Raw genomic sequence first — 16,058 nt, forward strand, 5'->3', positions numbered from 1 at the left:
AAAGTGAAAACAAAGTTGAACTCTCTTATTTATCAAAGTATTCAGACTCTTTGCTGTGGCTCTAATTATCCTTGAGATGTACTAAAACTTGAGTCCACCTGCAGCAAACTGAACTGACTGAAAAGTTCAGAAAGGCACCTGTGTATAGATGGTCTCACAATTCACACTATATGTCAGGACAAAAACCAAGACATGGAGTCCAAGGAACTCTCTGTACACCTCCACAATAAAATTGTGACAAGGCATAGATCTGAACAAAGCTATAAAACCATTTCTAAAGCTTTGAGTGTTCCCAGGAGCAGAGTGGCCTCAGTAATTGTGAAATGAAACAAATCTGGAACCACCAGGACTCTTCCTAACATTGGCCATCTGGCCAAACTGAACAGATAAGAAGAGCTTTGGTCAGGGAGGTGACCAAGAACCCAGTGGTCACTCTGACAGAGTTTCAGAAGGTCGCTGCAGTGATGGGAGAACCTGAAGGTAGAGCAGCTAGACAGAAACCACTCTGAGTAAAAGGCATATGAAAGCCTGTTCAGAGTTTGTCAAAGAGTTTAGAGTTTGACTCATGAGGAAAAAGTTTCTCTGGTCTGATGAGACAATAATTGAACTCTCTGGGCAGAACTCCAAACACTGTGTCTGGTGAACATCAAGCACTGCGGTGAAGCATAGTGGTGGCAGCAGGTTATTCCCAGCAACAGGGACAAGGAGGCTGCTCAGAACTGAAGGAAGGATGAATGCAGCCAAATACAGAGAAGTGTTTAAAGAGGACCTGCTGCAGAGAGCACATGACCTTAGGCCAGGACGATGATTCACCTTTCAGCACGACAGTGAGTCAAGGAGACAGTCTGACTGTCAACGAGTGGCCGAGCCAAAGTCCAGAGTGAAACCACATATAACATCTGTGGAAAGACCAGAAGATGGCAGCTCAGACGCTTCCCATCCAGCATGACAGAGCTTGAGAGGATCCGTCAGGAAGAATGGGATAAACTGCACAAATCCAGGTGTGCAAAGCTTGTAAAGACTCACTCAAGAAGACTCAAAGCTGTGATTGCTGCCAAAGTAGCTTCTACAAAGAAATGAATGAAAGGTCTGAATGCTTTTGTATATGAGAGACTTCAGGGTTTGATTTTTAGTAAAAATGTCAAAATGTAAAAATTTGTCAAAACAAATTTGTACTTTGTCATTAGGGGTTATTGTGAAGTGTGAGGGTCTGAATACTTTCAGAAATCTGTGTTTTGTTAGCACTTACATTATGGCGAGGCTAACCTTGAGCTAACGAAGAGCTCGTGCAACCAACTCCTAATGAAAACCTTGCCACATTTGCTGAACCAAGATGAGAATTTTTTATGAAATGAGAAATTTAACAAGCTATTTTAAGAATCGGTGCTACAGGAAAGTCAAACTCACTGACTGAAGATTAGGGTTAGGGTTTTTTGTTAAATATGGGACTTAAAGAGACAATTTTGCCCCAAAGCTAATTTAAAAACATAATTTTCCTCTGTCACAGTTTCCCTGCTCTCTCTCTGTCTCAGGTCACAAAAGTCTTTTGGTTTGGTTTTGCTTTGAAACATTCGTTTGGCATCTTCTCTTCTTGTCTTGATCTCAAGAACACCCCTGTCTGCAGATACAAGCCTCACAACAACCCCTGAAAAACTATTACAAAGATCCAGAAATACTTAAATAGAATCCAATAAATACATAAATAAGGAACCAATAAATAAACAACATGAGAGACAAAGAAGTTCATAAAATACAAACGGACCGTTTTTCCCATCCCCAAAAAAGCACACACCTCCCTTATACAATAAATACAAATATTTTTTTTTTCCAACAAAGAGCCCGTGAGAGATAAAGAGTTTTAAAGCTTTTGGTTCTTAAATCAAGTCATCGTCTTCGGTCGTCATCATCGAGGATAATAGTCCCAGCCTTTTTATACATCAGCAACAAGTAAGAGCCGTTCAACATATATTATTTCCCCCTACAAAACCTATGAGAACTAATGGATACATTCCCTCTAAAAGTGGACCTTAACAGCCTTAAATCCGTCTCAGACGTCTGCTCCCCCCACTTCCCTCCCCATATCTTCTTCATCATTGGTTGCCCTCAGTACCTGTGTCTGTTTACATTAAAGCTTAACCCTGTTTGGTTTCAACCTGGGCCCGTTTCCTCATCTCTTCCTGTCAGAGTGATTGAAAATGTCATCAACTGCTTCACTGTAAAGCTTTTCAAAAGGGAGCTCATTTGTGATTTTGTGTGTTTGTATTTAGGACAAATCACAAATATGATCATGAGTAAACAGCAAAACTGTGTGAAAACAGGTCCAGGGTGAAAATGCCCAGAGTTCTGCTTTTATCCGTCTAAAATGAGAAGCGACTGATGTTATTTTGTCCAATGTGTTTATGTGACAGTGTGTTGTGTGTTTTACAGTTTGGTTTGTATGCAAGAGAATTATCTTTACACCGACACATGCTCACACAAACACACACACATATGCACGTATACACCCACATACACACACGCTCACACACTCACTTCAGCTGAGCCGCTCGTACAGCTTGTGCATTGGTTTGGTTGTTCTATTTGGTATGGTTGTATGTCTAAAAAGTTTTGCTTTTGGTTTTCAGTTTTGGCTTTTTCACAACATTCTGGATCAACTAAAACACTTTTTTTTTTTATCTTGGAAGCTACATTTTCACAGTTATTTCCAAATGTAAACAAAAATAAAACCCCAGAGCACAACCGAAGAGACAAGAAGATATGAAAACAGGCAACACGTTGCCCAAACCCACCACCTCCCCGCCCCCGCCCCACCCCACCCTCCCTCCCGCCGCATAATAAGTAGAAAGCAATGAGACAAATCCATACATCATTAACAGACACACTATGGAAAGCAAAAACAAAAATATATATATTCTCAAAGTCAGTTTGTTGAGGTTATTCCATATTTTATCCATCCAGGAAAAAGAAAGTGAGAACAAAGCCGAGGTCGCCGGCAGAGGGAGGGAGGGAACGATTTCTGTCTGTCGATACAAGAACAGCAATCACAGTTAAAGACGAACAGACAGACAGGGCCTTACTCCCCCTTTTTCTCCCCTCGTCCTCCCCCTCTTTGTTTGTATTTGGTTTAGTTACAGTTCAGTCACTCATACATTACTAGTAGCAGTAGTAGTAGCTTTTGGTTTTGGGTTACTTTTTGGTTTTTTGGTCCGCTGCTCTGAGCGCACCTCCTCTGCTCCTCTTCCTCCTTTATCTTCTCCTCCTCCTCTTCTTCTTGCTTTCCCCTGCAGCTTTTCAAACCTTTGGCTCCTCTGCTCCTGACCACTTCTCCTTCTCCTCCTTTTCTTCTTCTCCTCTTTTCTTTTGGCCCTTTGATCTGATCTTTGGAGACAAAGGAGAGGGGCAGATGGGAGGGAGGGATGGAGGGCAGGGGTTTGGGGGCAGTAAGGGGAACGCCGGTGCTTCACCTCTTTCTTTTGTTCTTTTTTTTTTTGGTTTGGACTCTTTCTTATGCTCATAGTGTGTGTATGTGTGTTTTTTCCCTTTGACACTGCTGAGGTTTTGTCTGGACACTCGTCTCCCGGGCGAATCCAGAGACAACGCTGCCAGAGGCGATGCTTTGGTATCGAAGAGTGACTGTCTGGTGGTAGATGAGCAGTCTGGAAAATGACATGACGATGGTATGGGGTGATAATAAATAAAAGAAGGCAAATAACACCGAAAAAAAAAAACTCCAAAAAAAAAACTCCAGAGACTGTTTGTCCACATCTGCCTGTGGTGTGTGTGTGTATCCTCTACAGGCAGGATGAATACTGTTGGGCATATGTACTTTGGTTTGAGCAAACATTAAAGACACAACGAGAACATTGATAACGATGGTGATGAAAATCATGCTAGAAATCAATCAATTCAACAGAAAATTTTAAATAATCCTAAAAAATCACTGTGGATCTTTCAAGTTGATTCTAACAGCTAAACACACAACAAATTTGACCAAGATAGTAATTTGAACTTAAAACAGACCTGGATCAAATGCGCTTTTTCCAACATGTATGGTTGGTTTTAGCCTATTCATGTGCCAGAAGGGTGGACTTTGCCACATATTTGGATTTAATGAATACCAGAGGGCGCAGGCATTCACAGGAAAGCTCGTATTTATATTACAGAGTGTATGGATTGGCATCTTACCTGACGCTATAGTAATTATAGTAGTAAACTCCACCCGTCTGCTACTCCAGGCCGAATAAAACAAACACTGTGTTGTAATGAAAGGTAGATTCATCATGGTAAAGCTGTAAAGAGAGAGGTAGGTAGACACCCTGTATGTGGGATCAGCTGTAAAACATTAAACTATATGCATTCGACAAGAAATACCATAAAGAGCGATTAATACAAAATAATAGAAAAATAAATGTTTGGTCACCTAAAAATAAAAATAACAGAAATCCTAAGTGAAATGGAAAATGTTTGGCATGATGTAGAATGAAGTACTGAACTGATCCTGGACAGATCAGAATGTAAAAGTCTTTTTCAACTAAAGCTTTTCTCTCCGTTTATTGTTTTTTTTTTTTGGTTTTCAGTTTTTGGTATTTGGAGATTTTGGTTTTCATCTTTGTAGGTGTGTGTTTCTCTTCTAGCATCTTTTCTTTTTTTTTAAATTTGGTTGCAGCCACCTCCCTGACCTTCAGAGCTTGTTAAACAAGTCTTTTCTTTTTGCCTCCCATCTCTCACACACAGTTTCAGTTCTCATCCCTGCCCTCATCGCGTTTTTTTTTTTTTCTCCAGCCGATAAAAAGCGTGGTGTTCGTTCCCCGATGCCGAGCAAAAACACTCCTCAGTGCCACCTCTCCAGCTGTAGATCATTATTTGGTTTCAAATTTCTCCCCTCCATTCTGCAGTTCTCTCTATCCTCTCCATGCTGCCTCTCTCTTTGCTTCCTCCCCTCATTCATCTGTGTGTATTTTTGGCTTCAGAAGACTTCAGCGGGGAGACCGAGAGAGACGAAATCAGAGATGGATCAGACAGAGAGATGGCTTTGGTTGAAAGGCGAGGTTGTAAATTTAGATTTATAAAGCTCCTTTAACACTCTGTTTGCTCCTTATCCTCCTCCTTGTCCTCCTCTGATAGGATACTTTGGCTGTCAGTCAGGGATCACTCTGCCATGGCCCCTCCCAGGGGTGGCGGCGAGGCCTCGCTGAAGGAACAGAAAGAGGTGGGACTTGAACAAGGAGAGACGGACTCCTCGGGGCACGAGGTTGGGCTCATGAGGTCGCTGGCACCGGGGGGCTGAGTCTGGGAGAAGGAGGGCCTCAGGCCACACCCACCGCTGCTGCTGCTGACCAATCCCATGGCGGGCGTGGAGGCTGTCACCATGGAGCCGGTCACCATGGGGAGGAGGGTGGGGCGGTTGAGGAAGAGGGAGGGACGGAGGGAGGGGGGGACAGCGTGACCCCCAGGTCCACCCAGAAGCATGTGGCCTGCTCCCCCCTCGAGGCTGGAGATGGGCAGCTGACCGCTGCTGGCTGCCAGGGCTGGTAGGGATGGAAGTGAGGGAGATGAGGGGAGGAAGAGTGTGGACAGGGATGGAGGAAGGACACGAAGATGAAGGTGGAGAGAAAGGGAGGATGATTAAAAGAGATAAGACAAGGTTGAGAAAAAATGAGGAGGAGGAGGTTGGGAAGATGAAGGCGGGAAGAGAAGAAAGACAAAAAGATGATGTGAAAAAGTGACAAGAGAAACAGAGCAAGATGGAAAGCAAGAAAAGACAAAGGGATAAAAATAGAAAATGTAAAGGACAAAAAAGTAATGAGGACAAAGTGACAAAGTGATGATGAGAAAGAAGAAAGAGTAAAAAGAAGAGCAGGACAAACGTAGAAGAAGAGGATGTAGAGGGCAGAGATGGGGCAGTAAAAAATGAAGAAAAGACAAAGGAGGTGAAGAAAAAGTGAGTGATTAATGGAGGTAGAGGAGGTCACAAAGGAGAGAAAGTTTGAATGAAAACAGGCAGAGTGGATGAGAAAAGAGGAAGAAGTAGAGGATAGAAAAAGAGAAGTCAGTGAACACATCAAACACATCAGCAACAGAGGAGACATTTAAAACCTGGAGGGTGGAGATGAAGATGTCGAGGAGAGACTGCAGAGTAAAGTGACCTCTCACTAAATCTGACAACTACAAACGAACCAGGAAACAGTTTTTACACATTATCTCCTCTATAGTAAAGACACTTGGAACAGGTTTTATAGTCCACATGGAAATGATTAAAGGGTTGGATCAGTTCCACAAATATCAGAACACGTTCTGCTCTACAACAGGAAACTGTTCACAGTTGTTTTGTGGATCAGGGACAATGATCATGGATTTGATTTTTGAAATGTAATTTGTGATGCAATGTCGATGCAATGAGCGAGAGTCAGATGTTTGTGAAAGTGTGAAAATGAACAAAAATGAACAATTTCCATCCACTCTGCTGACTGTCTGCACAAAAAAACTAAGAATCAGCAAATGAAGACACATTTTAGATCACTAAAACATTTAGTAACTTTAAGATATTTATTTGAAATATTTTGTGCTGAGGCCTGCAGAAAATTCTGCTCTGTGGTGTTACTACCAGGGCTACAACTAACAATTATTTACATTATTGATTCATCTGCAGATTATTTTCTCAATCAATGCATTAATTGTTTAGTCTATATAATGTCAGAAAGTGGTGATAAATGTCACAAATTTCAAATGTTCAAACCCAAACATATTCAGTTTACTGTCATGGAGGATCAGGAAAACCTGCATATATTAACCTGAGAATCTTGGTATTATTTTTTTTTTTAATGGCTCCAAACGATTAAATTATCATAAAAAAGTTAATTAATTTTCCTGTGACTAACTAATCTATTAATTGATTAATCATTGCAGTTCTAATTAACACATAACATTCCAGTGAGAGACAACAAACACGGCAGAATAAGTTGTCTATCAGTCTAGCAGACAGCTCCAGCTGCTGACTTCTGAATTCCAGTGTTATAACTAACACTTTTATCCCTTATAGCACCATGAGTGTAAACATTCATAGTGCGTGTGGCCCCAGAGGGAATCAAAGCAGCAAACCTTTCTCATCAACACTTCATCTAAAGCCCCCCTTTTCACCGGGGCTCCTCTTTCTTCCCTCCTTCAGCCTATAACTCTATCAGAGTTGGCAGTGCCAGAGCTGCAGTTTCCATAACAGAGTGTATCCTTCTCATCAGCACATGGCCCGGAGGAGGCCGACTCTGAATGACGCCGAACAGAGCGGGAGAAAAGAGGAAGGTCTGAATCGGCGCTATAGGGAGATGGAGCACATGACGGATTCAAAGCTGAGCTTATTTGTGATGCTTAATTGATTTGGCAGGAGATCGTCTCTTTCAAAAAGGGGAATTTTGAGTGGAAACTGGTTATTTAGCCAACAGGCCTTGATGTATTGAGAGGGAGGGGATTGTGCCTGTTCACCTGTTTACTGTAAGCTGACTTGGTCTCCTAAGCTTTGCCATAAGGGCCTCTTGTCACTTTGTGATAATAGCAGGCTATTGTATGAGTCTCAAATTGAATCTTTCATCATACTGAGTGATTCAAAAAGTTTGTGCTGAGGAGGAGGAGAGTGCGGCGGGCTCGCTGTTGGCTACTGTCGTCTGAGGCTTTGCAAGGAAATTCATTTTGGTCAAGAATGGATGAAGGGTGAAATGGGAAGTGGTCTTTAGAAATAGAGACTCATGAAGACTGAGCTGGAGGGGACAGTCTGCATGCACCAACACATACATGCACTCATGCACACACACCTTGCATGGTAGCCAGGGGATTGCTGCCAATGAGGGCCTGGTTCATCCCTGTGCTTACTCCCATCATTGTGTTCCTGAAATGTGGATCGACCGAAAATTCATGCAGATGCACGCACAAACACACACACACACACACACACAGTTGGCAGATTAATAAATATAAACCCAACATGTTCATCAGTGATGCAGACCTGAAGGCTTTGGTTTGTGTAATTTGCGTAACTTCAGCAGCAGCAGCAGCAGCAGCAGCTTCTCATATCTTTGATCAGCACCTGATATTTTCTCTCTGGGTCATAACTGCACGCCACAGCTTGTACTGATGTTTCCAGACGTCTTATTCTTTTTGTCTTGATGTGTGTGAACATGCAGAATTTCAGTCAAACTGGTGCGACAGCAGCCTGACATACCATGAACAGATGAATACCATAGATTTCTCAATAACAAGCAGCTACATACTGTATGTGTCATTCAGACACAACTCAAACATTCTCAGGATCTTTAAACATAATTTCATATTTGTGCTTTTATTGAGGACAGAAGAGACATGAGAAAAACAATCCAGAGCTGCAACTAATGATTATCTATATGTTCAGTTCATATGTTGATGTGTTTATTGATTAACTGCTTAGTCAAAAAAATTAAGAAAACAAAAATAATGTAAATGCCGAACACAAGTGGTTTTCATGAGCACTAGCTGAACTAGTTGAGTATATTCAAACCTTCTTGGAACAAATTTGCTCTGACTGCAGATAAGAAATAATGTATATGTGTATGTAAATCTAGCATATCGACACTCACCCAGTGTTGAGCCCATGGGCCCCGAGGCTGGGAGGGGCGGGGCTGGCTGTGCTATGAGGAGGTGGAGTCACAGAAGAAGAGGTGGAGCCGATCGCAGCTGAGCTGACAGGAGTCATGGGGCAGGGTGCTGAAGGTGACGAACTGGGAGCTGCAAGGAAGAGAAGAGGAACGATATTGATGCCGTGTAGTAGGTTTGTTGGCAGATGAATTACAGCGTTATTACGAAGCGAACACTTTAGTGACACCGTTCATCAACAGCTGGGATCCTGACCTCTCCGAGTGTTTCCTCTGACTCCATTCAACTTCAGACTAGAGAGAGAAGTTTCAGACTGAAAAGTATTAGCCTTGGCTCAACGGGCCAATAAATTTCCAGCTGTGTTTGTTACCTGTCAGGTCATCTGTCATATCTGTGAAGCCTGGGACAGCTCACACTGTAGCCAAGGTCCATAAATCACGAGGACGACTCATGACTCATGGAGGTAAACAACTCAAGATGGGACCAGTGCTTCCATGTTGTTGTCAACAAAACATCATTGTTTTCTATTTCAGTCTCTCTCTCACAGAAATCATTTTTTAAGTTTTCATTTTTTTAAGTGTTTCATCAAACCAGCAAAAGGCTCTGACAAAACAGAAATATCAACTTCTTCCAAATAATGTCAGGACCAGTTTAATCTTCCTTTGTTCGACCGCTGGGTTCCAAAAACTCAACTGAGAAGCACCGCTCCAACCTTTAATAATTCATTGACGAGACTCTACACAGGCACAAACAGTAATTACATCTCACCTGTTGTGCTGAGGCTGGTGGTGACCTGGGACAGACCCTGACTCGAAATCTGGCGAGAGAGAGGGGGAGGAAATTAGGAAACAAATATCAGGTCGACCTCTGAAATTACACACACAAAAAAAAAGAATTGAACTGGTGAAGGGTTCGTGGATTGATGGTGGACTGTACCATGTGCGGGCTGTAGCAGGGGGCTTTGTGCGTCACAACAGGCGAGGTCTGGCTGGGCAGGGGAGGGGTGGTGCTGCTGGAGGGGTTGATGCGTTTCTCTTTTTGCCGGCGGTTGCAGAACCAAACACGAATCACCTCCTTCTCCATGTTGAGCTGCTCCGCCATCAGCAGGATCTCTTCCGAGGTAGGCTTCTGGTTCTGAGAAGGAAAACCGGACTGATGAGTGAACAGACAGACGAGGAAGCACTGAAACCAACGGAGGCTTCTATCAGAAAAGTTATGATAATAGTTGCTTTATGTTAAAACAGGACGCAGGCTTGCAGAGATAGACGCAGATGAAATTGTTGAATCCTTTTAAAAACCACATACACAGTGAACAATAATTAATAATTATTCATATTCATTATATTTTATTAATAATAAAAATATGTGATATGATGATCTGTGCAAAAGTTTGATCTCTGTATAATATACAGTGTAATATACACTCAATATCCACTTTATTAGGTGAAGCTGGAAAATCTAATGTTGTCCAATACAAGAGCTTTGTCTGAGGTGTTAATTCAACTACAGGTGTACCTAATAAAGTGGCCACTGAGTGTATAATTAATGCTGTGCTTAGGGAGCCCTGTGTCTCATTATTGCACTTTAGTTCCCTTCTGTAGTGCTCTTGTCTTAATTATCACATTCATCATTTCCATAAAATTAAAGCTGAAACCTGCATCATTTTGTATTCAGGTCTAATTTCATATTTATTCTCTGGATATTTTGTGCCAGTCTCCCTGTGCAGACTGACTGAACCAGTCATCTGGCTGGAAGATAAGTTCGTCTCCTACCGTGCTGAAGTTGCGCTCTAGTACCACTCGCACGTTGGTCTCGATGCTGGTGCGTTTCTTCCTGCGTCGGCCAGGTAGCCCCTCTATCCCCAACATTGGGGAGGAGATGGAGGAGGGGCTGGGCAACATGCTGTCTACTGCCATGGTTTCTGTCAGAGAAAGAGATATTTGGGGGGGACTTATAGTCCTGTTGCTGGCATACAGTATTACTGAGTCCTGCCATCTCAAAAGATGATACAGAACATAAATATCTGAACTATAGATGTATCAAAATTCCTTATTATCAAAAAATAACTGTAATTCTTTAAAGCAAGAGAATTTCAGAGTCTGTAGTTAAAATATTTCCATGAAAAATAACTCATCTGTGCATGTAATGTTTCCAAAACTTAGGTAAGTAAAACTTTAAAGTCACGCAAAATGAATCATTGCAGTAAACAAATTCAGTTTTCTTGATGTTGTTTTTTTTTTTGAGAGAGATTCAGGGTCATTTCAGGTGGGATGGATGACAGACCAGTGTTGACAACCGAGATAAGGACACCTGCTCTGAACAGTTCCAGGTACACACCTGCGTCACTCAGCCACTTCTCCAGCAGTGGTTTCAGCTTGCACATGTTCTTAAAGCTCAGGTTGAGAGCTTCGAAGCGGGAGATGGTGGTCTGGCTGAAATCGTTGCCGTACAGTTTGCCCATAGCCACGCCGACATCTCCCTGATGGAAGCACACAGAAAAGTGTCAGAAGCACACAATACACACACAAAGGTTTGATATACAAATACATGTACACACAGACACACACTCCTTTAAACCGCCCTCTTATCTCTGTCTTTTACCTGTGTGAATCCCAGCTTGATGCGTCGCTGTTTGAAGGTGCGGGCAAACTGCTCCAGCTCCTCCAGGTCGCTGGGCTCTTCCCCCATGTGACCCCCGTGGCCTCCAGGGGTCAAGCTGGAGCTCAGTGAGGAGGTCATGGCACTGCTGGACGCAGAGGTGGCTCCTACAGACGTCACGACACCAACACTGCTGCTGCTGCCAGTAGCGACTATAGAGCCACTGCTGCCGCTGCTTCCACGGACCACATCACTGCTCTTCTCCCTCTGTAATGTCAGAAAGACGGAGATGTAAATAAACACAGCATGCCTCAACCATGAAAGTGAAAAAATTAAAAAAAGAAAAATGTATTTTCTCCTTCCAGGAAGTGAAATAAATGGTGAATACATATGAGATAATCAGCTGGAAAAATGCAAAAAAAACAATGATTTGACCCTGTTTGTCTTGACAAATGATACAGATTTGACAGACATCACACACAAAAATGAACACACCCATATTTTACTCTAAACAGCAGAAAAAATACACTGACTTTAATATTGCTTAGTTGACTATAGAAGACATACACACTAAGTCAAAGCAGGAATGTGACCCTGTGAGCTTTGGGAGGATCAACTAATTGACCAGACATCATGCAAGATATCTGCTGCTGCACGCCTCATTTACATTCACCGTCTCTGTGCATAAAATACATGAACAAAGAGGGAACACCTGCTGTTGTGTTTGACATGACTTCATCACAGCTTAATGAGAAATCCACAACAGCCCTTGCATGTGTGAGGACGCATTCATACATTATGTTATAGAAGGTACAGGCTGAGAACACAAGGTGAGCTGTTTAAATTGGGTATAAATATATAATCAAGACTGGAGATCCTCACTGGAAACTGCATCTATTGTGAAAAAGAACCTGCTATGAAGATAGATTTTGGATGAAGCAGCTACCTCAACTTTTTTGCTTTGGAAAAACAGATTTTTGCGGCAGCTGTTTGCATAAAATACAGAGTGACTTCTGCTGCTTTGTTACAGATCTGTCAAAGCACTTGTGGGATAATCAAGTGTGTTTTCTGCAGGTGGTTTGCAGCAGATGAAGGTCGATGGTGATGAAAATCAAGTCCCACTTGTGTTTTAGATAAGGTTTGTAGTCTTACAAGTTCTCTCTCTCTCTCTCTCTCTCTCTCTCTCTCTCTCTCTCTCTCTCTCTCTCTCTCTCTCTCTCTCTCTCTCTCTCTCTCTCACACACACACACACACACACACAGACGTCCTACCTGTGCTTGAAGTCCCAGGCGAGGTGGTGTTGTCAGTAGTCCCCCGGGGCTTTGCTGAGGTAGCTGGATCAGATTTGGTGTCGAGAGCAAACCTGTAAAAATAAAACCAACCAACCAATCACATAATTACATTAATAAATCAACAAAAGTCATCAATCAAGGAACAAAAAAATGCTACACTAGGCGAAAAAAGACAAATATTCACTGAATATTTTTCTTTAATTTGAAAATAAGACATACATTGTATTCTGCAAAAATACAGTAGTTCTTGCCCAGGATGGTCACAACCACCAGTTTAAGTGGTCATTTTTAATCTTCAGATTAACTGTTGTGTGGTTATAAAAGCATGTTAATAATTATTAGAACTGAGAACCAGGAGTTTCCTTTGTTTCCTCACCCTGCTGCGGCTGCTGTGCCTGTGCAGGCTGAGACAGGAGGAACTGGGCAGGAGACTGGAGAGGGTGACCCGGCATCAAGACCAGCTGCTGGAGCTGCAGCAACTGCTGGATGTCCTGGAGCACAAACACAAACACAGTTCAGTGAAGAGTCACAAAAAAGTCTTCTCATCAATTTAGACATGGAAATAATAATCAAACAATAAAACTACATTGATGGCCAGAGATGAGAGAAAGTGGGAAGAGGGTAACTCAAACATAACACTGGACCCCCTTCCCTCAGAGCAGTGGATTATTATAACAGTAGTAGTAATAAGCATTATTGTGTATCATCATCATTGTGTGTATTTGTGTAAATTTTTCAGACTCTGTGTGTTGTAGTCTATATTATGTGTTTTTGTTTATAAATTAATAAATTCAATTTAAAGTAAAATAAATAAATATCACTTTTAAACAGCTACATACTGTTCATTAAAGCTTCGCCTGCTTATACCTGCGCTGTGAGCTGGATTGGCTGCGACAGAGCCAGCTGTGGTGGAGGCGGGGCTTGGACTGTTTGCTCCTGTTTGGTTTGCTGTTGCTGCTGCTGCTGCTGCTGCTGGGACTGTGATTGGTTCTGCTGCTGCTGCTGCTGCTGCTGGTTGGCTTGTTGCTGCGCGGCGGCGTGGGCAGCGTGAGCAGCGTGCGCGGCGTTGGACTGCTGAACGGCGGCTGCCAGGAGCTGAGCCTGAGCCTGTTGGAGGAGCAGCTGCTGCTGTGCCGGGAGGAGAGCGGCAAGCTGGGGGAGAGCAAGAGGAGGATGAGGAGGAGGAATGAGGTGGTCGCAGTGAGGATGGTGATGGGAAATGAGATGACGATGTAAACATGCAAAGGGAAAAGAGATGGAAGAAGAAGTGGGAGAAGTGAAGGACAAGTAGAAGTAGGACGGAACAAAAGTCAGAGAGATGAACACACAAAGGAAGAATAAAATAAAGACAAAAGTGAGGGGAGAGAGGAAAGAGCAGTGTCAGTCCAGGATTAGAGGTGTAGGTGAATCTGTTAGCAGACAGTAAAAGCATGCCAGAGCAAGACAAGCAAGAAAAGCCACCCACTTAAAACTTAAAGAGCTTCAGCTGAGGTATTTCACCCAAATGCAAACACAGTTCTCTGGATAACAGTACCACAAGTTGTGCAAGTGTTTTCTTGCCCTTCAGGGCGGTTATGTACTTAGTTATGTACATAGTACATAGTTATGTACTTACACAAGAATATGTTCCTGTGTGCTAGAGCTTGACAGAGTCACAACATTACTCTGAACTTACCATCCTCAACTAAACAAAGGCACGTTCACTCTGAAGCATGTTCGGAGCTGCTTATTTAAGTCTTGGAGTATTTAACTGGTTAATTTCACCAAACTGTCCTGTCAGTTACCTGAATGAGAAACTCTTAACAGATGTGGATATCTTTACGATAGCATCCTTTTTGGAAATCCCAGAGGACAAACTGAAAACTGGACTCGATTCTCATATTCAGCTACTTCTTCTGTTATTACCACAAACTGTAGAAAAAGATCCCTCATGTGATCACATATGATGTTTAGATGTCAGGTCAATGATTGTACATTACTACACCACATTATGAAGCGTTGTGCATTTTGTACTCAGGACTCAGGTGCTGCTATATTTCCAGAGCATTTTTCTTCCACTCTAGAAATACAACATTGATACTGACGGGGTTCAAATCTACCAGCCACACAACTATTTTTCATAATTTCTATTCTTTAATTAACTGTGTGTGTGTGTGTGTGTGTGTGTGTGTGTGTGTGTGTGTGTTTTCTCACCCCTGCTAGCTGACTGCCAGCCAGCATCAGCTGTGTGTGGTGGTGTTGGGTCTGTTGCTGCTGTTGTTGGGTGGGAGGTGCTGGAGGAGCAGGAGGAACAGTGCTGTGGGTCGTCTCAGAGCTCTCCTCGCTCTTTCCCTAAAGGAGGAGGCAAAGGCAAATTTATTCTTAGCAAATCTCAACTGTTTAAACTGTATTAATCCAAGGAAGCAACATACTGCATTGTATTCAAACTGTAACATAAAAACATACTCAGGTCTCAGAGCTGACGAGCACAACAATTGTCGTCTGCAACTGACAACCTGACGTATTAAGACTAGTGTTTTTCTGGTGCTCCACCCCAGCCACATGTTTCCTTATCTCAGTGGGAGTATATAAGAAATTATACTGAACCAGCACAAAATCAAAGCGCTGTTAAACACAATGCTGTAAGAAAAAGGTTTCTTTAATTGAAGACATTCAACTTCAGGTGAAATCCATAAAATATGTCACGCCTTTGTGTTCGAAGATCCTCTTAAAAATCCTGCAAGTCTGTCCCCAAAGTGATTCATCTCATTAATAAGAAACACAGGCAGGCTAGAAACACACAACTAATTGTGTGACACTGTTATAGAAGTAGGCAGTGATGGTTACTGTAAAGAAATGTCAGTCAGTTTGTGCATACTTCAGTGATCAAACACACATTATTTCTGTAGCCACTGTGCATGTACAAACACACCAAATTAGACCTAATTTCTATCATATTTCTGTCATTGTTTCTGTCTCAGATACAAACTCAGAGTGAGAAATCAGTTGGAGAGCGCATTTAAAAAAATTTCAACAGATCCTGTCCTGTCAGCAGCTGTGTAATTATAAGTGTTGCAAAGCAGATAAACCAGTTTGGGACCCACTCTCACATGATTTTTAAACATAGTTTAGGAAACGGGTTCCTCAGAACGCAGAAACATGAAAAGATGAACCAGATACTTCTTTACTTTTCCTTTGTTGTGAACTTAAGCTTCTTTCTCTGTCTTGCTGCTTACCCCTGATTCACAGGTCCAAGCGTTTGCCGGTCATTTGACCAGAAGGACGAGTCAATGCTCCTCATTTTCGCGGTGTCAGAAACATTCTAAAGCTGCTGACCTCTGACCTCTAGCTGTCGTTAGTTGCTCACAATCCCGTCATTACCCATCCATCACCACCATACTGTGGCACATCTTTACGTCTATCACTCACTGTCACTACATTCGCATTCTTTTTTCTTTCTGGCTTTTCTCGCCGGTCTCTCGGCTTCTCAGTCAGGTGGGTGTGGATAAGGCCGCCTGATTTGCATATTGGATGCTGCCCACAAAAGTCACACCCCTGGAAGCCAAACCCATA

At 42.5% G+C, this 16,058-nt stretch overlaps 1 protein-coding gene across 2 annotated transcripts in view; it reads right to left on the minus strand.

Moving 5' to 3' along the window:
- Positions 1-4,549: 4,549 nt before the first annotated feature.
- pou2f2a (POU class 2 homeobox 2a) overlaps positions 4,550-16,058 on the minus strand; it is a 71,611-nt gene continuing 60,102 nt past the window's right edge. For both annotated transcript variants that reach the window (XM_071500646.1, XM_071500645.1), the window contains 12 exons: positions 14,700-14,837; positions 13,374-13,658; positions 12,883-12,997; positions 12,486-12,577; positions 11,218-11,481; positions 10,954-11,095; positions 10,389-10,537; positions 9,553-9,750; positions 9,385-9,433; positions 8,601-8,748; positions 7,803-7,876; positions 4,550-5,528 (listed from right to left, as the gene is read on the minus strand). In XM_071500646.1, coding sequence (XP_071356747.1) covers positions 5,149-5,528; positions 7,803-7,876; positions 8,601-8,748; positions 9,385-9,433; positions 9,553-9,750; positions 10,389-10,537; positions 10,954-11,095; positions 11,218-11,481; positions 12,486-12,577; positions 12,883-12,997; positions 13,374-13,658; positions 14,700-14,837 — 2,034 coding nt within the window. In that variant the 3' untranslated portion in view covers positions 4,550-5,148. The remainder of the gene's footprint in view (positions 5,529-7,802; positions 7,877-8,600; positions 8,749-9,384; positions 9,434-9,552; positions 9,751-10,388; positions 10,538-10,953; positions 11,096-11,217; positions 11,482-12,485; positions 12,578-12,882; positions 12,998-13,373; positions 13,659-14,699; positions 14,838-16,058) is intronic.

The sequence above is a fragment of the Trachinotus anak genome, unplaced genomic scaffold (genome assembly GCF_046630095.1).
Source record: "Trachinotus anak isolate AG129_WGS33_773 ecotype Australia unplaced genomic scaffold, CSIRO_AGI_Tana_v1 ptg000016l, whole genome shotgun sequence".
NCBI lineage: Eukaryota > Metazoa > Chordata > Actinopteri > Carangiformes > Carangidae > Trachinotus > Trachinotus anak.